Source organism: Tenrec ecaudatus, chromosome 8, assembly GCF_050624435.1.
Source record: "Tenrec ecaudatus isolate mTenEca1 chromosome 8, mTenEca1.hap1, whole genome shotgun sequence".
Taxonomy (NCBI): Eukaryota; Metazoa; Chordata; class Mammalia; order Afrosoricida; family Tenrecidae; genus Tenrec; species Tenrec ecaudatus.
In genome coordinates, this window is record NC_134537.1 from 75,024,937 (window position 1) to 75,049,209 (window position 24,273).

At 38.3% G+C, this 24,273-nt stretch overlaps 1 protein-coding gene across 1 annotated transcript in view; it reads right to left on the minus strand.

The window, feature by feature from the left end:
- CSMD1 (CUB and Sushi multiple domains 1) overlaps positions 1-14,371 on the minus strand; it is a 1,770,408-nt gene extending 1,756,037 nt beyond the window's left edge. The window contains exons 1-2 of the mRNA XM_075557189.1: positions 14,317-14,371; positions 13,539-13,755 (exon numbers count right to left, since the gene is read on the minus strand). Of these exons, the coding sequence (XP_075413304.1) occupies positions 13,539-13,755; positions 14,317-14,371 (272 nt within the window). The remainder of the gene's footprint in view (positions 1-13,538; positions 13,756-14,316) is intronic.
- Positions 14,372-24,273: the final 9,902 nt, after the last annotated feature.

Here is a 24,273-nt window from a genome sequence, read left to right on the forward strand (position 1 = left end):
AAATTAAAGATCTATTTGCTGAACTACGTTTAACAATGATGATCTTTCAATCTGTATAAAGCAATCTAGAATGCCATCTATGTACATTAGTTATTCTTATTCCAGAGTCACAATTCAGGAAACCAAAACAGCATGTTTTCATAAAAACTAGGCAAATCAGCATTCAAAAAATTATCCCCGTGGATTAAAAATAAAGATTGACAATATACAATTACATTATTGTTTTCTCCAATGCGATAATTTAAATGCAACATATGATAAAACAAAACAACAGAAAGTCATGAGTTGTGGCCAAGAAAGAAACTTTGCAATTTTGTCCAAATCCCCCAGTTTAAAAACCTAAGTAACAAAGTCCTAGAAGTGTCGTAATTATGTTGGAGCCGGAGTTTTTGGATGCTTCTTCTAATCACCTTTGAATTACCATATGGAATTGACAAGGCAGCGATTCTTAATTAACCTTCCAGAGCACAGGTTGCAAGCTGCTGGTAGCCAGATGCATTTTCTTTGGCTCACACTGTAATTTAAAAATAGGGGCATTTCATATAATGATGGTTCTCAGCTGCTGTGGAGCAATTGAATGCTCTGGCAACATCGGATAAGCCCCCCATTCTGCTTGGCAATGACTGGCTAGAGCTTTGTGGCAGCTCCAACATTTGTGTGGATCGTGGCCCTCCGGCTCAGCGCCCTTTCTTTGACTATTGTCCGACACCTGGGTCCTCACTAGTGGACATGCTCTGCCCACCTCCAGCAGGCATTTGGATTTGTGACCCTTCTCTGGTTAGTGACCGGCAGATAAAAGTCTCTAATGCAAACTACCACCCACTTAGCCTTCATGCTACCTGTACTTCAATGGGGGTGGGCAGCAGTTAGGTCTCAGGTGCTCTTTTGAATGTGGTAATCGTAGATAATATTTCTTTCAAATGATTTAACAATTTCCGGTGAATTGGTGTGTCATCATTCGTTTATCTTTATTTGATTAGCTTACTATTATTGCTCTTGAGATGATGAGAAACTGGGAAACAAGAGAAGTGCCTTTTTAGAGGGAAAAGGCACAATAATCGTCACATATGTGCCAAAATAGGGTGTCATAGGTGACAACTAGGATAAAAGCATGCTAGGCAGAATAAGAAGAAAACCATTCGTCGTGACAGGAAAATGAGCAGCCCTGTGGACAGACAGCGCATCCACCAGCCACACCCTCACTCTTGGACTGCAGCACTCCCTAGGCAGCCACTGCCTTTGAATAAGGGCTCCTCATCCCCTTGGCTATTTCCTCAATGCTCACAGGGATTGCCAAGTTGGTTCTTTTGTGCCATTGCTGTTAAGTGAAAACAAAACAACCAAACAAAAACCCCAGGGTTTGGGGCCAGTCTGTTGTAAAACATGCATATCAAACGGAAATGAAGTCACTTCTGAAGCACAATGTATGTAGAGAACAAATTATCCTTCAGTGGTCAACTATTGTTATTTTCTTCTATATCATGAAATACATATCTTACACCTCTTTTAAAAGGGTCTGAAGCAGTGGGTACCGTTTAAACATACAGTTTAAATGATACTTTCAGGTTCCTTTTGTGAGAAGCTTCGGAACCATCATGTTTCTAAAGCAAACTTTTCTCCTTCCTTGCTGGAGACCTGGATCAAGTTGCAGACCATGTGCCTTTGGTGTAACCTGCCAGTGACCTGTTCATTTTGACGTTAAGTAGGTTTCAGTGGAGCTTTCAGACAAAGGGGAACTTGGAAGGAAGCCTAGCCCTCTTACTTTTGAAATTCAACCAGTGAACATGCTAAGAGCACACTCCCCTGGTTTGCGACCACTCAAGCCATGGTGCAGAACAGGACAGCATCCCCTTCCATGTGCAGACAGGGTTGCCATGACTGGGAGACCCTGAGGACATGGGAGCTGAAGCCCTGAACTCTTTGGCAGTGGTCTGACTTCAAAGCTCATAAACATATGAGCAGCAATAATAGAAATATTCTCACTGTCTCCACTAATGCACATTGGGTGCCGCCTCCTTTCCACTATTCCTTTTGAAAAGTTGTATTTAACTTTACCTCATCAAATTACCAGCTGCCTGTCAGATTGTCCTCCTGTGTTGGCCTGCATGTGATTGTGGTGGTCAAAGCTATGCCATCAGTATTTCAGGGACTACGAAGGGCATTCATGTTGGACGGCGCTCAGTGGGGTTTCCAGAATAAGGCAGACTTGTCAGAAAGGCCAGTCATCTACTTCTGAAAATTAGCCAAGGTAGGTCTCTGCCATTTCGTTGGTTCCCATTCATTGCCACTCTGGGGAAAACACCAACACATTGGCTGATGCACTGCTAGGAGGTGAATCATCTAGATTCAGTGGCACTCAAAGCACGCAGTGGCCACACCAGTAGGTGGAAATATACTAATGGTATCGATAGTGACATAATTTTACGCTGTTATGCATGGGTTTGCACAGGTCAAAGCTGACAGGATGTGTGCTAGCAATAGCTAACAACTGAATTAAAGCAAAATAAAACACATGTAATAAGCAATTTCTTTTGAGATTTTTCTAATGGAAAATATGTTCTGCATAGAAACATAGCGTTTGATTTTTCTGCACCATAAGAAAAATCTCTTACAATTATGTCATTCCAGCACAAAAAGTGACTATCTACATAAAGCTCCTATAAAACTCAAGATCTCTCTGTCATCAAGTCAGTTCCTGCTTACAGGGATCCCTATAGAGCAGGGTAGAACTGCCACCGTGAGTTTTAAAATCTATTAACTTTATAGGAATGTAAAACCTCATCTTTCCAAAAAAACCCTCACCTTTCTCCCTCACAGTGGCTGGTGGCTTTGATCTTCAGTTTTTGAGGTTAGCAGTGCAACAAATAACCCACTAAGCCACCAATGATCTCAAATTTCATATAAAACACTGGAAATTCTAGGAAATCTGATTATTTATAGTACTTATTGATTATGACTATGGATAGCTTCCCAGTAAGTATTTTAGCAAACGTATTCTTAAAGATTAATTGCCATTGAGAAATTTTAAAAATCAATTAATATCTTACTGTCTTTTTGTCATATTCTATTCGCTCCTTTTCCCAGAATTCAAGGACAAAAAAAAATAGATTTATTTCCCCTTGAGACAGAATGTAAAAATGATTTTTGATAAAATTTGGTTATGACTAATAGTGTGCAAAACCCACTTACTTGCTGACATGATCTCTGATCACACCTTTTCTCTGGTCACTTCAATCATCCAGGCTGCAATGCAGGATCTGCTTCACTGACTCTAAGTTGCAGAGATAAAATCGTCTCTTGATCTCATTGGTCAGAGAAAATAGCTCGGCTGCTAGCTAACGGATTAGGGGTTCTAGTGCATTTAGAGCAGCCACAGAGGACAAGCCTGACCGTCTCCTTCTGAAAAATTAGCTAACAGCCCTGCGGATCAAGTTCTATTCTGAAAGACAATAGACCATTATGAGTATGTTGTCTTCACGTGTACTGGACGTTTGTTAGTTTTAGATGAGATGGAAATTGTTGTGAGTAAGAGGTTTCACTCCAAGCATCCTTGGCATATTGAGCTAAAGGATTTTGTCGTGGAAGGCTGTTCCTTGTAGGTTTAGCAACATCCCTGATATCTACTCACGTTCACCAGCAGTTATGACATCTATAAACATCTGCAGCCATTTCCACAGGCTTGATTGGTGAGGTAGTTAGTTTATTGTGACAACCTGGCCGATAAACACATGTGGGGTTAATTGAAGGACTGAGAGATAAATGGCTCAGTGAGCCTCACCTTTCTTGTTCTCAGATCTCTTCCTTTCTGATGGTCAGACCAGGGTTGCAGCTGCCTTAGCCAATTCCTTGCTTCAGCTGGCAAGGCTCACTTCCTGTAACACACGCCCGAGGAGAAGCCACATGGACCTGCCCTGATGCTGCCCTGGTGCTAGAGCAGCCATGTAGCGACCCCTGCCAGCACTGCAATGCTTACACATTCACTGATTCACCTTTTCTCCTACAGTCAGGGTTATTGCGTGTGTCTTGTGAGGTGGAGGAGGATTTGGTGGATTAGCGTCGGACATATGGGCTAATATTGGACTTGTGGGCATGGGCAGTGCTGACTGAGATGTTTTCTTGATGTGCGCTTAACCTTTATATAAAACTCGCTCTTCTACATGAGTTTCTGTGGATTTGTTTCTCTAAAGTACCCAGACTAACCCAATGGGGCATCAAATCACCCCAGGTGAGAAATGATTATATAGATATAGATGGAATAGAGATGAGAGACAGATATAAGAAAGGGTCATAGGAGCAGCTTTCCTGGAACTACCAGGATTCCAAGGACAGAGGACCCTTATTTACTTAAAATGTTAACAAGGAAGCACTACTGCTGGTATGTTTGTAAATATGTAGCATTGTTATTGTAGGGATTAGATGACAAGGAGCCAGACCCAACACGCAGTGACACTATATAAAACAGTATGAAACACTTCCTGGCCCTGCACCATTCTCACAATTGTTTCTGTGCCTGAGTCAATTTTTGTAGCTACAGCTTTAATCCATACTCTGGAGGTGCTTCCAGAAGGTCTTCCACTCCACTGTCCCAAGCATGAGATCCTGCTTCAAGTCTCCCCTGCTAATACGTCTAAAGTTTGTAAGATGAAGCCTTAACTCTCTTACTTCTAAGAAGCATTCTTTCTACTTCTTCCGAGTCAGATTGGTTTGTTCTTTTAGAAGTCCATTCTTGTTGTTATTGAGTACAACGGAGGTGGCTCTGACCCATAGCAACCCTATACACCACAGAGAGAAACACTGCGCGGTCTGCACCATACTCACAATGGTCCCTAAGTCTGAGCCCAGGGATGCAGCCATGTGTCAATCTATCTTGTGCAGGGCCGCCTACTTTACCAAACATGATGTCCTTCCCCAGGGACAGGTTTTCCCTAAAAAAGGCCCAAGTATACAGATGAAGTCTCTCCATCCTTGTGTATAAGGAGCACTCTGGCCTCACTTTTCCCAGGACAGATCTACTTGTCCTTTGAGGAGATCACGGTACTTTCAATATTCTTCTCCAGCACCACAATTCAAATGCATAAAATCTTCTTCAGACTTCTTTACTCGGTGCCCAGATTTCAACTGCACATAAGGAAGTTGAAAAGTCCATGGCTTTAGTCAAGCGTACCTTGGTCTACAAAGTAACATACTTTACAAATACAATTAGATAACCATAAATAGTCATAGATCTTTTGAACTAAAGCCACATTTACATTAATAAAAAATTATATTATTTGATAGGAAACCCACTGCCATTCTTTAGTCTGGGTTAGATGTACTTCGGCTACCTTCCCTTAGCATCTACTGAAATTACTACAATCTATGATAATCATACACAAATAAAAAATCCTTTAATTTCTACCATCATCCAGAATTCCATGGATATTTTTATTATAAATCATTATTAATAACATGACAAAATAATAATTTATAAATTATCAAGGGTTCATGAAGAAGGGGGATGCAGGGAAGGAGCGGGAAAAATGAGGAGCTGATGCCAGGGGCTTATGTGGAGAGCAAATGTTTTAGGAATGATGAGGGTAATGAATGTACAAATGTGCTTTATACAATTGATGTATGTGCGGATTGTGATAAGAATTGTAGGAGCACCTATAAAATAAATGTCTGATATCTTTTAATAGCACTAAAATATTTGATTCATTATTTTTAATGATACCAAGTTCTTTCATTAACAGATCCTTTTATTGAGGGCTCTTACAGCTCTGTCACAATCCATACATCGATTGTACCAAACACATTTAGACGAATGCAATCATCATTTTCAAAACATTTTCTTTCTGCTTGAGCCCTTCAATCATTTATTTTATTGTTTACGTTTTATCATTTGTGTTTTGGATTTTAAATTTTGGGAAGTGAAATTCATCAACAATTAATTTTATAGTTTCTTAATTATCTGCCTGACTTAGAAAGATACTGGAAATATTTATTATTTCCTTCTTTATTTTCCATATTAATGTTTAAATGGATTTTCCTATATATTTTAAGTTATATTTAAATATGTATTAAGACATAATTAGTCTAATAAATATTTTATAAATCTTTGTCAATTCTTAGATTCCCATGAATTTAAAACAAAAAGAAAACAAAATCTAAAATTCCAAAATATAATTGTCTGTTAAATATTGTCATGTGGGAAATTTGTCTGGCTATCTTTTCTTTCCTTGTTTCTCTTTCAAAATAGTTGAATATTATACCTTAAATCTGTTTTTAAATGACACAAATTTCTATGAGTTGTGAGCTACTTGAATACTCTTTCAAGTATATATATTTGTAATTTCTCAAAAGATTTCTCTGCCCAATTTATATAGTTGCCTTGCTCTCAGATTGGTCAATGTAATAGTTATGGTCAATGTAATAGCTATGGTTTATTGTGCCAAATTGGTCAATGTAATAGTTACGGTTTATTGTGCCACAATGGCCAATAAACACATGTGGGGTTAATTGAAGGGTGGAGAGATAAATGGCTCAGTGAGTCTCACCTTTCTTGTTCTCGGGTCTCTTGCTTTCTGATGGTCAGACCAGGGTGCACTTGCCTTAGCCAGTTCCCTGCTTCAGCTGGCAATGCTCACTTCCTGCAAGACATCCCTGAGGAGAAGCCACATGGATCTACCCTGATGCAGCCCTGGGTGCTGGAGCAGCGATGTGGAGACAGACCCCTGCCAGTTCTGAGATGCTTACACATTCACTGATTTGGCTTTCCTCCTGCAGTCGGAGTTTGAGGAGGATTTTACAGATAGGTGTTGCACTTACAGGCTACTGTTGGATTTATGGACTTGGACTGCATTAGGTTGGAATGCTTCCTTAATGTATGCTTACCTTTATATAAAACTCTCTATTATATACATATGAGTTTCTGTGGATTTGTTTCTATAGCCTACCCAGATTAACACAGTCAAGATATAAAAATATACTATTAATAGTTGGTTATAGCACAGCATGGCACAAAAGCATGAGGTAGTCAGAATTCAAGCACATGTTCAAATTTTCTTATCATATTTCAGATATTTTTCTTGCTATCTCCATGAAAGACTTTATTATTTTATTTCCACAATTTCTACCAAAATTAATTTATCTTTTAATTACAAATTTAATGTTGTGAATATAAATTTGCACATCTGTGTAGTGTTTCTGTAACCTAGATAGCATATTAAAGCACCTAGGAAATTATTTAATTGGGCTTCCCCTACCTATCTGAAAAAAAAATCTGAGGATAACTTGAAGTTCTTACTATTAAAGGCAAAATACTACAGCCATTTTTATGGATTATGTATGAACATAATAAAGAAAATAATCCTTACAACTGAGTCAATAAATAATATCATGACTACAGGGGCAATAAATTATTCAATATGGCTCTTTTAGCCTAAGTGTTGGTAGGAAGGTGAAAGAAAAGGCGATTGGGATTCACTCGTGAGTAATTGAGAATAGAATTCTCTGAGTGCCATTCTGCTGAATAAACTTACACACTTTCTTGGAGAAATTGGGCTTGCTGGCCTATGGTAGTGGAGCTGAGGGATTTGGGGCTAAGACTTTGTGGAGTGGTTTGCCGATGCACACATTTTGGGGGGAGCTAGGTTTCCTGACCCACAAAGCAAGAGCGGAACGCCTTTGGTGCAGAGTGTGCTCTTTGGACATTGAGTGGCAGAATCAACCCTGAGCACATCTCACGGGCAGTTTAAATTATTAACCTGTTTACTAAATCCCGGCATCTTGAATTTTTTCAGTGAGTTCTGTGTTGTGATAGCAATGGATATTAGAACCCAGAGAAATAAAAAAAATAGAGAACACTAATTATGATAGCACAGTGATAAGCAGAAAATGATAGAAATTGTCAAGGATTTTAATTTCCTTGAATCTATAATCAATCCCCGTGGAAGTAACAGTCAAGATATCAAATAATGTATTGCAGTGGGCAGATCAGCTGCAAAAGACTTCTTTACAATATTAAAAAAGAAGGGTATCAGTTTGATAACTACCTTGCATCTGACACACATCTCTGTATTTTAAACCATCTCATATACATCAGAAAGCTGAATAGCAAAAAGGGAAGACTGAGGAAGAATGGATACTTTTGACTTGTGAGGTTCAGAGATTTTTGAATGCACATGAACTACCAGAAGAATGAGCAAATCTGTCTTGGGGTAAATACAGACAGCATGCTCCTTAGAAGTGAGAATACCGGGACTTCATCTTGCTTACTTTGGACTATCAGTGAGGAAGGACATCACAGTAGGTAAACTAGAGAGTTAACGAACAAGAGGGAGGTCCTCAATGAGATGAACTGACACAGTGACTTGTGCAATGGTCTCACTCTAGACCTGATAGAGAAGAGGGTACAGGGCTTCAGTCCCTCACTCACTCACTGCCATCCAGGCAAATCTGACACATGGCAACCCTATAGGACATGATAGACATGTCCCCAAGGGTTTGAGATTGTAAATCTTTACATCACAATTTTGAAGGCAGCAAAGGACCAGGCCACATTTCATTCTACTCTTCATTGAGTTGACATGAATGAGGACCAACTAAATGACACATAACAAGAACAACTGCAGGCAACTCAGCATTACCCTGTGGGCTCAGCAGTGCACTGAAACAGAAGGACCATTGTGAGGATGGTGGAGGAGCGGGCAGCGTTTCTTTCTGTTGTTGTACACAGGGTCAAAATCACATCAAAGACAGTAAACAACAACAAAGGCCCATGAACTACTGAACTTGGCTGTTAGTAATGGAGAGCATATATTCACAAAATGAATAAATGAAAGTGTACTGAAGAACATTATTTTTCATCATCTTAAACATGTGATCCAGAGTAGCAGAATGAATGGCAAAGTCACCTGTGGAAATTGTAATCTATGAAAGGACCAAATCCCCCAACTCCTTGCCTCCCTCCTTAAGGTATCATAACCTTTAATACTGTTCGGAAACACTGATTGGGATTCTATGATTTGTCTGCCCAGGTGCTCCACGAATACATCACTAATATATCCTGTGTTTTCATGGATCACCTCCCCTCCAGGGTGTAACCTCCTCAGCAGGAGCTGGCCTTATCTTGCTGGCTGTTCCCTTAGGTCTCTGCCTATGGCCCTAGTGGACTGTGACAAAGCAGGAAGGTTTTGTTCTGTGTTAGCAAGAAGCTTGCATCCCCGTACAAGCTTTTAGTGTGACTTCCGCTTCACTCTGCATGGTTCTGAATGTCTTACTCTGGGTATTACTCACTACCCATGTTAAACATAAAGAAATACGCTGACTTCTATGTGACCAGGGGGACTTTGAGTCAGAATCAACTGATGGCAGTGGGTTATTTTTCTGTGAGTGGCTCCCATAGGGTCCCCAAAAGGAAATGGTGGCCAGTAAGAAAGGATTTTAACACCACTAGATCTATTAAATAAAAGGATGATAATAAAAATGAAATACCCTCCCAATCCTTACATTTTAAATGTCTAAACAATTTAAATGTATTTAATATGAGCTTTCTGTTATTTTAATTTCAAGCATTGTTTTGCAGATTAGAAATAGGCAGGGGAGCCACTGTAATATCTTAACACCACAATGCATGATTTCCTGATTTAAATGCTAATAAAACACTCATCTCTAACCTCTTCTTTACCACCATTTCAGAAAATGAGGGCAATCTTCTCTAAAAGAGAGGGTCAAGATAGTCAGGATTATCTTTCTATGACTTGTATTCTGTAAAAGTCACAAAATAATATACTCCTGGTTTTCTACATTTTAAATATAGTGTTCCTTCTTATGCTTATATTTATTTATATTATGTTTATAGAGATTTAGATATTATTTATATATTACGTTTATATTTATTCACTTTCTGATCCTTTAAAGGGATGTCTCCTGATTATTTGATATCATAATAATGTCACAGTTGAAGATTTTAATTTGGAATAATTCTTAATGTGCTTAAATTAAGCCACATGTCGCCTCTTGATATTCATATTTTAATGTATTTATGGAAGGCCAAATCATACATGAGTTTGTACATGTGCTCATATTACAATAATTATTCAAGGATACTATGAATTACACATTATAGTAATATATTTTAGCTATTTTTTAACTCGGAAAAACATATATTTCTTTGAATCAGATTTTACTCAATGTTAGTGGACTTTGTGGTAAAGTGAGGTACACTAGGCTATAGTATAAATATCAATAATTTAAAACTCCAATTTCTATATTTTCCTTGTCAGTTGGTAGCTAAATATAGATTTTTTTAGTATATTTATAAAATGCCCTTCTTGTTATATAAAATAAAGTTCTTTAGAGAAAAATGCTCAAGTTGCTTAACAAAACAAATAGTAATTCACTTTTTTACTTAATGTATATTTAGAGGCTGCTAAAAATGGCTTTTGTAGAGCAGTAAAAGACAATAGACCATGACAGCTATAAGTAATAACTTTCATGACAGCTCACAGCTCAGCGGCTCCGCACATCCATCCTCTCACAAAAGTATCCTTCATTTGGATTCTGGGGCTGTGTAAACGTTGTCGGTTAATTGTATTTGAGGAATAAACAACTGTTCTGAGACATAACAGGAAAACAAATGGCACTAGAGCCCTCTTTCCCCAAATTAATTAGAATGGGATGCTATTTATAATTACTCTCCCCATTAACTGATGCTCAACTACTGGGTCCTTCTCGGTGTATTTTCCAAAACAATACTCACATTTGTTTTTAACATCATTGATGTCTCAGAATTTATTTCAGTAAACCTTAATGGTGCTTAGAATTTTGTGGTAGAAATGCCTTTATGATGCTTTTATCTTTTGTGTGACATGATCCTGGGAAGTCATTTTGATGCTCACACACTTCATGCTCACGCTTAGAATACCCACTCAAAGGAGAGGTAGAGGGAAGGTTTGTTCATTGTTAGGTTTGTTGGAGAGAGGAATGCACCATCCTCACCTTACGGGCTTACTGTTACCATGAACATTCTAGAAGCAGAGAGGAAGGCAACTCAGTCTTTTTCTCCTATAAATCAAACAACTCTACTGTTACCTGAGTCATATTTACCCATTGAGTCTCTTATTACCCATTATCTTTCTTTTTCTTCTAAAAACATTTGTGTGTAAAAAAAGTCAGCAAGGTGTTTTACATGCAACTCACAGGTTCCTTCCTATAAAGCTCTCAGAGGTGTAAACGTCACTGTATATTATCTCTGGAACTTTGAAAGACAAAGCAATGAATCAAACTGTGCTGATCTTTATTGTCCACTGATGAATCTTCTTACAATGAAAACAGCAGAAGTACCATTTTTAAGTTTTGTATTTATTTGACATGAAAATAATCAGATTCTTACCATGCAGAAGAAAAGTGGATTGGGTAATGTTACCTTGTTAATCAAATTATCATATGAAAATACATCAAAAAGTGCTGCCATAAAATGATGCAAGCAGTTATTAACCATAAAAGGTGAAGCTGTCATTTCTGGACACATCCTCCATCAAAATGTGGATGATTTAAAAGTGATAGTTCCTGTCTCCAATGCTTCTCAACAGTATCTGCACTCTATCTTCCATTCACACTACTTCAACACAGCAAGCTCGACATCCTTGAAGGGTTCCAATGATGGCCTTTTAGAAACTTCTTTGAGTTTTAGGAACAAAAAGGAGTTTGAAGGGAAGGTGATCAGCGGTGTGGGATGGATAGAGCAGGGTTTCCCAACGGAATTCTGTGGGACATCCCTGGCTACTTTCCAAGAATGCGCAGGTGTGTGATGGGGTAAAAAAGTCCTCAGATCAACTTTTTTTGGTCTTTTTCTTCACAAACGCCATTTTCAAGTTTCTCAGTTTCTCATAATAAATTCTCATGATCAGATTGTTTTTATTCAAGGAAATCTATCAAGGTTATAATAGTCACCACAACCTTCTCAGCTAACCTTTGCACTTTTAATCTAGATGGATCAACAGATCCCCTCTGAAACCACTATTAGGATAAGACATTTTTAAAGGTATACCATGGAATCTAAGACATGTCTATGATTGAGAGAACATTTCTGTGGCTATCCATTGGATGTAGAAACACGTTTCAACATACCGTGTTTGGAATAAACTGATGCATAATTTTTGACTGAGCTTCATCTCATGACAAATTTCCTTTGTATGTCAGAATTAAGAAAATGAAAATCTTGACAGAATTAAAAGAGAAGTTATCTAAAAGTGTGCATATTTATTAGGTCGGGTATTTGCCTAAACCTGGATTCCTAATTCCTACTTTTGCCATAGTTTTATGCACTATCTATAACAATTCTTACTATTATTACAACATATTAATTTTTCCTAGTAGTGAAAATAATGAGAACAAAAACTAGCAAATATTTAATTCAGAAGAGAAGAAATTTGGATAAGAAATCATATTAAAATTAAAAGTTTTAGTTAAATGTATTATGCTAAGAGAGACACCAGTGTATGTTACGATACACTGGTCAAATGACAAAATATTTTAAAATCATATAAAATATATTGTAGATGACCCAATTAAAAACACAATGTTATTTACATGTAAAAATACTTAGAGCACTCTATAATAATAAAACATACCATATAGATAATGTTAGCATTTTAACTATGTGATTAATCATTAAAATATTATTAATATATTTGGATAGTAACTGAATTAGAAATAAGATTTGCTTATTTTTTCTCATTTTTTATGAATAAAGTAAGGGACTTTTGTGGTTACTATTTTTTACCTAAACACCAGTAGCACTTTTTTCCAGACAAGCTATAACATTATTCTATCTACTGACAATTTTCTACAAGATTATATGTAGTGGAACAAATTAAAACTCTAATGCAAACTTTTAAAACAAGACAATAAAGGAATGCTTTACCATATGTATATTTAACTAAATTTTATATTTCAATTTATAAATTAAATATATTTAAAAGATGTGTTGCCTCTCAGGAAAAAAATGATAGGTTTGTATTCGTACAACTTTTATTTGTTGATAAACCAGGAATGTAAATTAAAATTATCTTAGTTTTATTTTTACTCTTCAGGGTAAATATCATTGATCAAACAAAAATGCAAATGTTAAGTAGAACATATCATAATTTGCAAATCAATTTTTTTATTCAAAGAATACCACCTTCCTCAATGTTCTTGCCACCACCCATTACTTTCGTTCTTTTTCTGACAGAATTTTCTGTAACTTAGCTATCTTTTTTCTCTTAATTGTATTCACGCATCTATATTTTACCACTTTCTCTCAAATCCACAGTTGCTTAAAAACAATAGTGTATTGTGTCTTTATGTAAATCACCTTAATAATACTGCTTTACAATATTGAGTAATTTCATATCTACACCAATAAATGATGGTAATAATTGTTTACATTATTGAAAATGTGCATAATTTGGCACAAAGCTAGGCCTTTTATAATAAACTTTTATTTCTGATAATGAAACTCAAATGTGAATTCCAATATCATTCATATTTTGAAAAAAAAAGCAATACTTTACCTCACTTTTAAATTCCCTTGTTGGGGTTGTCCATCGTAAACTGATAAAATATCAAAATCTTCTTCAAGAGCAAAAGTATGAAATGACAATTGTATCCTATTGCGTTCTCCCGTGATGATGATCCAGGTGCAGTTAGCATAGTTTGGATAACCGTGAGGAAATCCTGGGCTCTCGATGGTGCCATTTGGACCCTGTACTAAGCCTCCACAGTTTTGATCTGAAAAATAAAAACATGGAAATACATTACTCTGGCCATCTTTAATATGAAAAATTTTAACTTATTTTGAGATTCTTCATGCCCAAGCAGTTACTGGCAAATCACAAATAGTTTATTCCGGGGTAAAGAGAACAATAGAAGAACAAAAAAAGAAGAGGAACAAAGAAAAAAAAACACAGTACTTGGCTACTCATATTGAAAATTCTGAGATTGTTTTTCTGTCATTGTTCAACACAATGTTGTCAGGATTAGTCTTCTAAATATCTGCCAACTCGCTGGATAGGACCATGCTTTTAAAACTGAGTAAATGTGTCTTGTTGGGGAAACTAAATTTACAGATGTAAAATGAACATTATCAAATTATGCAATATATTCATGCGTGTAGAATTATAGTTGCCATTGCACTGTATCATACCATGAATAGAGAAAATATTGGTCAATATGTACACACGTTAATTTTGCCTCCACTGGATAAAATTTTACTGTATCAAAGAAGAAAGCAAAACCACAAGCAAGTATCCGATGAAAGATAAAAGGCTAAAAATGCTCAGATTGAATAACCCAGCAGAATTAGGACCTCCCCATTAGTGATATCGGAGTTGTACTCAATCAGCATGGCCTTTCTGGTTGTAATTCCTTAATGATGCGTAGTAATTCTGGACTCTCTGTCTCGGTTATAATCCCATGTGGGAAAGTGTTCACTACTAAACTATTGGACAGGATTGGGGGTAATCAAGGCCTCACTTCATTAAGTAGAGTGAACCAAGTCACAGCCTTTTCCTTGGGGACCTCTTTAGACTTCCCTTTGCAGAGGGTGTGCATCAAGTCACCCCCCTTGCTTCCTTGTGGACACCTTGAGGCCTCTTCTCAAGTGTGTCACTCTGGACCCCATCCTGGGTTTTTCTTGGGTGAGTAAATAGGCTGGTCCCGTCATTCAGTTGTGACACGCATCACCTGAAAGCTATTCCTGGATTTCCGGACTGAGTTTTGGTAGAAGCTGGAAGAGCAGGTGTGTCTTTTGGACAGTTTGGGAATCGGCTCTTGACTGTACATTTGGGCAGCCTCTGGCTGACCTTTAGATTGGGATCTGAACAACACTGGCCACCATGTAAGACATTTCCTTAAAGTTTCTGTGAGGCTTTGCAACAAATCACAGACCCCGGGGCAACATGGAAATATACTCCCGGGAGGAGTGTGTGGAAGGAAATGGAGCAGCATAGAGTCTAGGCTGACGTGCACATTTGGGGCGTCTATATTTTCCAATTTATTGGATAATTCTTCTAAAAGAATTATTATCATAATGTCTTCCCGTTAAGATAGGATGGCACAGAAGAAAGCAAGCACATCAAATGCTGTGCAGAGTTAAAGTATCAGAGCGAAAAATAGCTCAGGTGGGTTTTAATGTTTGCTAAGCAGATGTGGGTTTGCAGGATATCTCAATTTTTTGCTGACTCCTCTGATTATCGCTTCGCTCAGACAGGTGAGATGTAAATTACTCTCATTGCCTAACATCTCCATGAAAATGAGGGTGAAGAAGACAATACAATTAGAGTGAAGTAAAACAATCGTTTTCCTGTTGTAAAGGCTCACCCATAGCAGTTTAGGGTAATGTAAGAGTAAGGCTAGAGTGCTCAGAACTGACAGAGAGATCGGTTGGGGAATGGCCACAAGGAAACCCAGGGGATTAATGGATTAAACCTAAAGAGGATATCAGCCAGCGTGAAGCTTTGGAGATTGCATGAACCAGTGCTCAATGTGATTTGCTATGGGAAACTATGAGGCCACTTTCAGTCAGTGAAATATGGTTAGCAGCATGAAGCAAGGTTGGACCATGGGATCAAAAGCTAGATTCAACTTTGTAGCTGCTGCTGATACAAGTTCCAGAATATTTGATGGTACAGATTTTAAAATTAGCTGAAGACAAATGTGTACATAAGCAAATGTGATGAAGAAAGCTGATGGTGCCCGGCTATCAAAAGATATAGTGTCTGGGGTGGTAAAAGCTTGAAGGTAAACAAACTGCCATCTAGCTCAGAAGCAACAAAGCCCACGTGTGCTTCTTCCACGTAGCCAGTGTAGCAACGATGAAACATACAGCTTTCCTTTAGTTCTTAAATGCTTCCTTCTCCCCACTATCATGATCCTAATTCTACATTACAAAGCTGGCTAGACCAGAGGATGTACACTGGTACAGATAGGAACTGGAAACACAGGGAATCCAGGACAGATGATCCCTTCAGGACGAGTGGTGAGAGTGGCGATACCAGAGGGTGAAGGGAAGGTGGGGTAGAAAGGGGGAACCAATTATAAGGATCTACATATAACCTCTTCTCTGGGGGACAGACAACAGATAAGTGAGTGACAGGAGAAGTCCGACAGTGTAAGACATGAAAAAAAATTATAAATTATCAAGGGCTCATGAGGGAGGGGCGAGTGGGAAGTGAGGGGGAAAAATGAGGAGTTGTATGTATGGATTGTGATGAGTTGTATGAGTCCCCAATAAAATGATTTAAAAAAAAAGCCTCCTCTGACAATTTCCTGATTCCAGGGACAGTTAAAGAGACAGGTCCTTTCAGTAAATTGCTAGTCTGGGGATTCCTACAAAGATCTTTACTGAATAGATCAATTTTGAGAGATTAATCCCATGTTCATACTCTGACCCATCAATTTTATTCATACTACTTGACTAGCTCTAAAAAGCCCTTACTGAAACATTTCCTTTTCTTTACTCTCATGTCTTTACCCACCTACCCTTGTTCAATGACCCCTGTTGGTCTCTTTTACATGTCTCCCTGAATCCCCCAAGAACTTTCCGTGGGACCTGTGCGTCCCTTAAATATTATTTGTGCATTTATTTCTAACAGTGAGCCTTCCATGGCTGCGCCCAAATCCATCAGAGTGAATGATAACAGGAGTGGAATTAAACTCAGCCAGATAGATACTTGAATTATCTTAATGAACATACCTCAATAATTTTAATTGTAAATATAGCCATCCAGGGAGCAAACAAAATCACTCCGAGCAAATGATTCTAGCATTTATTTTGCCTGATGTGAACTACTAAGTAGCTCCTGGAAGCTGTAGTGTTTTCATTCCTTCTTTATCTTGACATTTCCTACCAATGCTTTAAAAATATTTAAGGCCTTTAACTATAAGAATATTAAAGATGTTTTGGAGGGGCCTGGGCATACTCAGAATATTATATGGAGAGCAAGTGCCTGAGAACAAGCATTATCCCAGCTTTGTTGTTGTTGAACTGAAAACAGAAAATTATTTCCAACTACATTTTATATGAAAAAAAATACATGTCACAAAAGCAGGTCCCAGTGAGCTCAAATGCTTCACAGTAATATTATCAAATGCTTGTGGGAGCTTGAGAAATGTTAATAAAAAAGATTTAATGAAAGGGATTTATGAGTTTAAAACCAAAGAACTAATAGGAAGCCCCATTTCCACTAAATTTAAATCTAACAATAATACTGTAACAAGTAGATATTAAAGCTGTGGGGTTTTGAAAGGTCTTTAAAGGAAATAGCTTTGGGGGTTATCTCAAAATTCCTGCTTCACAGTAAATAAAAGAAAGTGAATTTTGATTATGAATTGGAGAGAAACATAAATTCAACAGAAAACGGCAGCTAGACTGTGGTTCCTCTTACAGCCTCATCAGGGTGACCTGGATCATCAGATATTAAGGTTTCCCCAAATGACTAGCATTTCATAGCATCCAGGTGACCAATTAAGGCAAAGTATTTTGCAGACCAGGTTGCGTTTATTCAATAAATAGACTATTCTAAAGGCATGCTCCATACTTTGGAAATGCCTTACAAGGGCAGAAACTGGCCAATTTTCCTCATGACCTCAAAGTTCTCACAAACAGGAAGTTGTAAGAATGCCTGCACCACCGACGGAAGCCCTGGTGACACAGTGCTTACCTGTTGGGCTGACAACCTCCAGGGCAGCAGTTCAAAACCATCAGGCACTTCCTGGGAGCAAGACAAGGCTTTCCACCTCCACAAAGAGGGACCATCTCGGAAACTCACAGGGGCGCTTCGTTCCTGCCTGATGAAGTTGCTGTGAGTCGAATTGACTCAGGACAGGGAGTTTGGTTGTAGATAGCAATATCACATAGGTGACTACTCTTATGAGTAGGAATTATCTGTATGGTAGTGACAGGGTTTTTGTTTTTATTTTTGGTTTTGGTGTTGGTTAATTATGACAAAGCTAAAATTTTATTTGGTTATCTGGATAAAAATAATAAAATTAATTTAAGTGAGAAGGAAAAAATGGGAAACGTTATGCTATTTGATAGCACGCCTTAAAATGTGACAGCAATTGAGATAGGTTTGCATTTGTTCAAACTTAGAAAATAGTTATTGGAATAATAGAAAAGAAACTTCAGAAACAAGCCCAGAAAATTACTGACACTCTCTTGATGATAAAAAGAATAGTGCAGGTGGTGGGGAAGCATGGTCTTTTCTCGGGTGCTACAGAAACTGTTGGCTATCTATTGGTGGGGAACAACAAACAAACCCTTAATTCTCACCCCACAACTCCCAGGGATTGCAACCCCAAATATGAAGCATTCAAACAATAAAATTTCCATAAATATATGACAGCAATATTTCATAATATAAAAGCAAAATGTGTTTCCTAAGAAAATATTTTTACATAACACAAAAAATTAATAACCTTCCAAAGAAAGAACAAAAACCAGTTCCAAAAATAAAGACATTTTCATCACATACCCAACAATTGATAGATTCATAATATAACACATTTTTCTCATTAATCCACAAATAAGAGAAAATCCAACAAATAGAGTTCATATGCAAGTGGAGATGCATATTGAGAGAGGGATTCAGTTGAAAAGAGATCAGTCAATTCAAAAAGAAAATGTCGGAACTCACTCCTGATCTGGTACAAGGCCACTGTATGCTAAAGAAAAAGGTGCCTGACTTATTTGGCTTTTCCTAGTGTAAACCACAGTCTATCTTCCGTTACTCTAAGCAATGTGAAATTTCACTAGGATGTGTGAATGTCATATGGATCAAATTGGTTTAAATGTGCTTGATCCATAAAAGCATTCAACTGTTAAGACAAAACAAAGGACAAAATATTATATGATATACATGAAAATAACTATATTTCTAAGACAATCATTTAAAGTCTACAAGCATAGTGATACCCTATTTTTAATTGACGCCACATATTCTTGAACAGGAATCTGTTAGAAAAACATTTATAACTTGAATTGTGTGGACATTCAAGAAACTTTCAGTATTTCCATTAAAATGTTGATATTGTGATTAACATCCTGTAATTTTTTGCAGCTGTGGAAACACGATGGTTGACAGAAAGGAAGAGAGAAGGGGTGGGAGGGAAGACAAGGCAAAGGGAGAGGGCGAGAGAGAAGGAAAGTGGATTTGTTTCAATCGTCGGAACTGTAAGTTTAATTGAAAGCAATGGACTTGAAGATAAAATAATGCTAGAAATCACATCAAAGAATTTTTCAAGACCAAGTGTGTGTTTATAGAAAGTACTGTTTTTCAACAACACAAAAGGCAGCCATGCACATGAACTTCTCCAGATTGAATACACACAAGTCAAATGGATTTGATCTGTACAACGCGATCATGGAGAAGCTCAATATCAGCAGGTCAAGCAGCTGACTGTAGAATACAACCAGCTGTAAGCTCAGGTTGAATCTGAAGAAAATTTAAGCAGCACAGAAGAATCAAAATACAACCTTGAGACTATCCCACCAGACTTCGAGGAAATCTCAAGAACAGATTTGAGATATGGAACACTAATGACAGGAGTTCTGGGAGATGGTGGGAGCGGGCATCAAGAACATCATTCAAGAGAAAAGCAAAAGAGCATTAAAAAGACAGGATTGAGAAAAGATCAAAGTGGATGACGGAAAAGAATCTAGAATTTTCTCTAAATCATAGAGAAGCTAAAGTAAATGGAAGAAACGGTGAGAACTGAAAAGAAAATGTCACAGGGCAGCTCGGGAAGACAAACTCAAATATTGTGAGTAAACATGCAAAGACCTAGAGTTAGAAAAAATGAAAAGAGGAATAAGTTCAGCATAGCTTAATCTGAAAGAGTTTAAGAAACTAGCCAAGCCTCGGGTTGCAATATTGCATGATTCTCAGGGGAAAATATTGAATAACTATGGAAGCATCAAAAGCATACATGGAGTCACTGTACCAAGAAGAACCAGTGGGCATTCCACCATTTAAGTGGGCAACTGATGAGCAAAACCCAGTGGTACTGAAGGAAGATGGTCAAGCCCAAACAAACACTGAAACTCACTGCCCTCAAGTCATGGCTGATCCACAGAAACCCCCCGTGGGCTCTGAGACTGTAACTGTATGGGAGTAGAAAGCCCTGTCTGCTTCCTGAGGATCTGCGGGTGGTTTCAAACTGCTGACCATGTGGGTCACAGCCCTACGAGTAAGCATTAGCTAAAAACACGTGTACAGGAATTTATTGAATGCAACTTAACGTGCTTCAACAAGCTCCCCCAAGAATGCTCATTTTATGGAACAATATCATTGATATCACAGGCAAGTAGAATTTTTGCTGAAGGTCATCCAACAACAATTGAAGCCGTATCCTAACGAAGAGCCGCCAGAGGGGCAGGCCAGGTTCCGAAGAGGACGTGGAACAAGGAATTTCATTGCTGACGTCAGATGGATCTTGACCGAAAGCAGAGACTACAAGTAAGACGTTTACTTGGGTTTTATTGACTATGACAAGGCATTTGACAGTGTGGATCATAACAATCCATAGATAACTTTGCTAAGAATGGGAATTCCAACACCTCACTGTGCTCCCACAGAACTCGTACCTGACAGCTTGTACAATAGTCAGTCGTGAGACCACAACGAAGGGATAGTTCCAGGTCCAGAGTTAGGAAGGTGTTTGGCGGGGTTGTACTTCTAACCATACTTATCCAATCTGTATGCTGTACAGATAAGCACAGGCGTATGTGAAGAAGCGTGTGGCATCAGGATAGGAAGGCTTTTTAACCGTCTGCCAAATGCGGATGACACAATCTTGCTTACTGAAAATGAGGATTCGAGGTACTTTCTGATGCAGATCAAGAATTGCAACCTGCAGTATGGATTATGACCATGGATTATGTAATTAAGACTAAAAGATACACAACTGAACCAATAGGTAATATCATACTAAATGGAGAAAAAATTGAAGCTCAAGGATTTTGTCTTGCTTGGAATCACAACCAACGTCCACGTGATCATTGGTCAAGAGACCCAAGGACAAGTTCATTAGGTAAATATGCATGCTGCACAAGGCATCCTGAGAGTGTAGAGAAATAAGGATGCTCCTTTGAGGGATAAGGTGTGCCTGACCCATGCCATGGTATTTTCCATTGCCTCGTATGCATGTGAATGTTGAATAAGAAAGACGGACTCAGTGAATTTCAATAGTCATTCTGGAAAGGATTCTGGGTGGTAAGGATGGTGCGACTTCATCGCATGTGGTCAGGAGAGACTAGTCCCTGATCAGGACGTTGTGTTTGATAAAGAAGAGAGCAATGAAAACAAGGAAGTCTCTCCCTGAGATGGTTTGATAAAGTGTCTGTAGCAATGGACTCACACATACAGACCATTGTGAGACATGGGAACAGGGGTGAGGATGGTGCAGGACCAGGCAGGGTTTCTTTCTGTTGTGCACATGGTTGCTAATGGTTGAAACCTACTCCAGGGCACCTAAGGACAGCAAACACCAAGAGTTACAGTCTTGCAAATTTAAAGGGGCAGTTCTACCATGTCCTATTGGTTTGCTATGAATTGGGTTGACTAGAAGACTGGTTTTCTTTTCATTTTAATCTATGAGTGCTTGTCTTTACTCTGAGAAATTAGACAACCATGGTATTATCTCATCCGAGACTTCAGGTGAACAACGTCCGGGGTGCTGGTGAGCAGTTTGGGCAATGATAGACATGTGTCAACCTCATTAGCTGAGAATCATTTTCCAGGAAGGCAGGGTTTCTGAGACCTTATGGAAATGACTTACTTTGAAAGTCAAACTTGCAAAGCCTCCACCAACAAAAACACTAGCATCTGTCATTCTGAGATGAAATCACATTTCTGCGCTGAATGTCCATTACTCTTGAGCTTTCTTCAGCTCTTGCTGTGTAGTGCGGTTTGCTACTTAGCACACACCTTTCCATTTCCTAGAACAGGGTAGTTGTTGAGATGATTCGTGTTTGATTAATCTTCACCCATTGAAATATTTAGTGAATGTATGTCTATATAAACAAATGACTTTCTAGATTCCATATGTGGCTGGAATTGTTCTGTTTCTTTAAATTCTGGGCCTCATAAAATCTACACAGACAGATAAATAGGAGTGTTCATTGAAAACTCATCTTAGGTGCCAAGCAAATTTACCAGTTTATTTAAATTGTACATTCTCTGAGGTAGAAGAACTCTTAAGTGTTACTTTTCTAAGTGTTCAGATAATTGTTCAGAAAGGTTGTAAGGAAATGTTTTGTTGTGGATAGAAAAAAGACAAACACTTCTGCTGGGAGACAATGTTGGTTGTCCTCAGATAGAGTCCACGTCCAATTGGATTCAGTGACTCCAAGAAAATGTTGCCTGTTTCACTAAATATAGGAAGAAACTCATAGGAAATTGATGCGCCAGAGTTAATTCAATCAAGAACTAAAGTATCAGGAAAATCATTTAAGAGATTGCCAAGGAATAGTCTAGCACAGTGGTTCTCAGTGACCCTTTAATACAGTTCCTCGTGTTGTGGTGACCCCACTAACCATAAAATTATTTTCGTTACTTCTTCATCACTATAATTTTGCTACTGCTACGATTGCCCCCAGCCCCGTGAAAGGGTCGTTCAACCCCCAAAGGGGTCGTGACCCACAGGTTGAGAACCTGAACTAAAGTCTCTTCTGGTTGAGAAGACATGATAAACATATTACTTATCTCCAACTATCTGGCCTGATCTTATTTAAAAGAGGTAATCTATTTCTGTGTTAATAAAGAATTTAACAGGGAGCTATATTAGTATCACAACCACAGCTTTCACTGAAGAGAGAGAACAAAATATTTATGGAGTGTACCCTGTTTGTCAGAAAACCACATGGGAATGTCTTCTCTTGAGAAAAAAGCAATCCAGAGAGGGGAAACACCCCCAACCAAAGCAAGGTGCAAGTGCCAGTCTCCCCTCGTTCCCGTTTCCATTAGGGGAAATGAAAACCTGCTGTTTCCACATCTTGTGGAAAGCACTCTCCTAAACAGCTTGAATTGGGCTTTTCAAAATATTTTTGGCACTTGAAGTTCTACTTATTTAGAAAATGTTGTAATAATATTGTATTGTGCACCTGTAAGCTTGCTACAAATCTAAAAATTGCCTACTCCCATTGGATATAACTATGTAATAACTCTTAAGTAGAATAAAATGGTCCACTGTGATCTTTGTTGAATTTTTCATTTTCTTTAATGACTAAGGGCTATGACATACTTTTAAGTGGATTCAGATTCTCAAATATCAAGAGGCCTCAAATTTCGGTGATGAAAGTGGAAGCGTCTCTGATCAGATAAGCACTTTGTGGAGCGGTAAACAAATCAAATATGCATTAGCCTATGCTCTGCAGTATCTTCTACTGTTTCATCACTTATCTCAGGGTCTGCATTGTTTGAAAAATGATTAATTGGGGGAGGACATAGGCATAAAATGCCCTTCCCAGTTCTTTGATTAGGTTGTTTCAAAATTAAAGTCCGCAGGCATTTTCTAGGAGAGGCATGCCCTGAAGGAAATTTTAAAGGCCTTCTGTTTCTCCGAGCTCCCAGAGAAGCTCCTGTAGCTTGGCTGCCTTAAGGTATTTAGTTGGGTTTTAATCCAAAACACTTAGGGGAGATTACTCAGTACATGAGCAGGGAAGACGAATAGGACAGCCAGAGGCGCATGAGCCCGCGACAGAACCAAGGAATAATCGGTTCCTCACTAGTGAATCCACTGTCCATAAAGTAAGGGCACTCAGGTACCCCTTATGCTCCAAATGAACCACAAATACCAGATTTACAGTGCTTTTAAAGGAAAATGGATTTTCACTAAACTGTGCAAATATAAAGAGTAAGTTTTAAAAAATTATCCCACTAAAGTTTAGTACAACCCTGTACAGTTTCGGTCTGCATGTCCCTTTTCTTGTGTTTCCCTCTCTTTCATGCATCGAGCTTGTCCCTACCTCAGGGCCTTTGCACAGGCTAATGCAGCTGCGCTGAATAATCTTCCTAAGATAGTTCTATATTTAATTATTTTCATCTGAATTGAAGTGTAACTTGTCCTTTCCCATCATTCATGCTATTGCTCTATCCTACCTCACTGAAGGATCTTATATTATTTTCCCACATTCGAGTTGTAGTGCAAGTGGTCCCGTTAGGCAGTTTAGCCTAGGGAATTGGGAAGTCCATTTACGCATGCCCAGGAGAGCCAGCATAGGACAAACCTGGATTTTCCTGCCTGTGG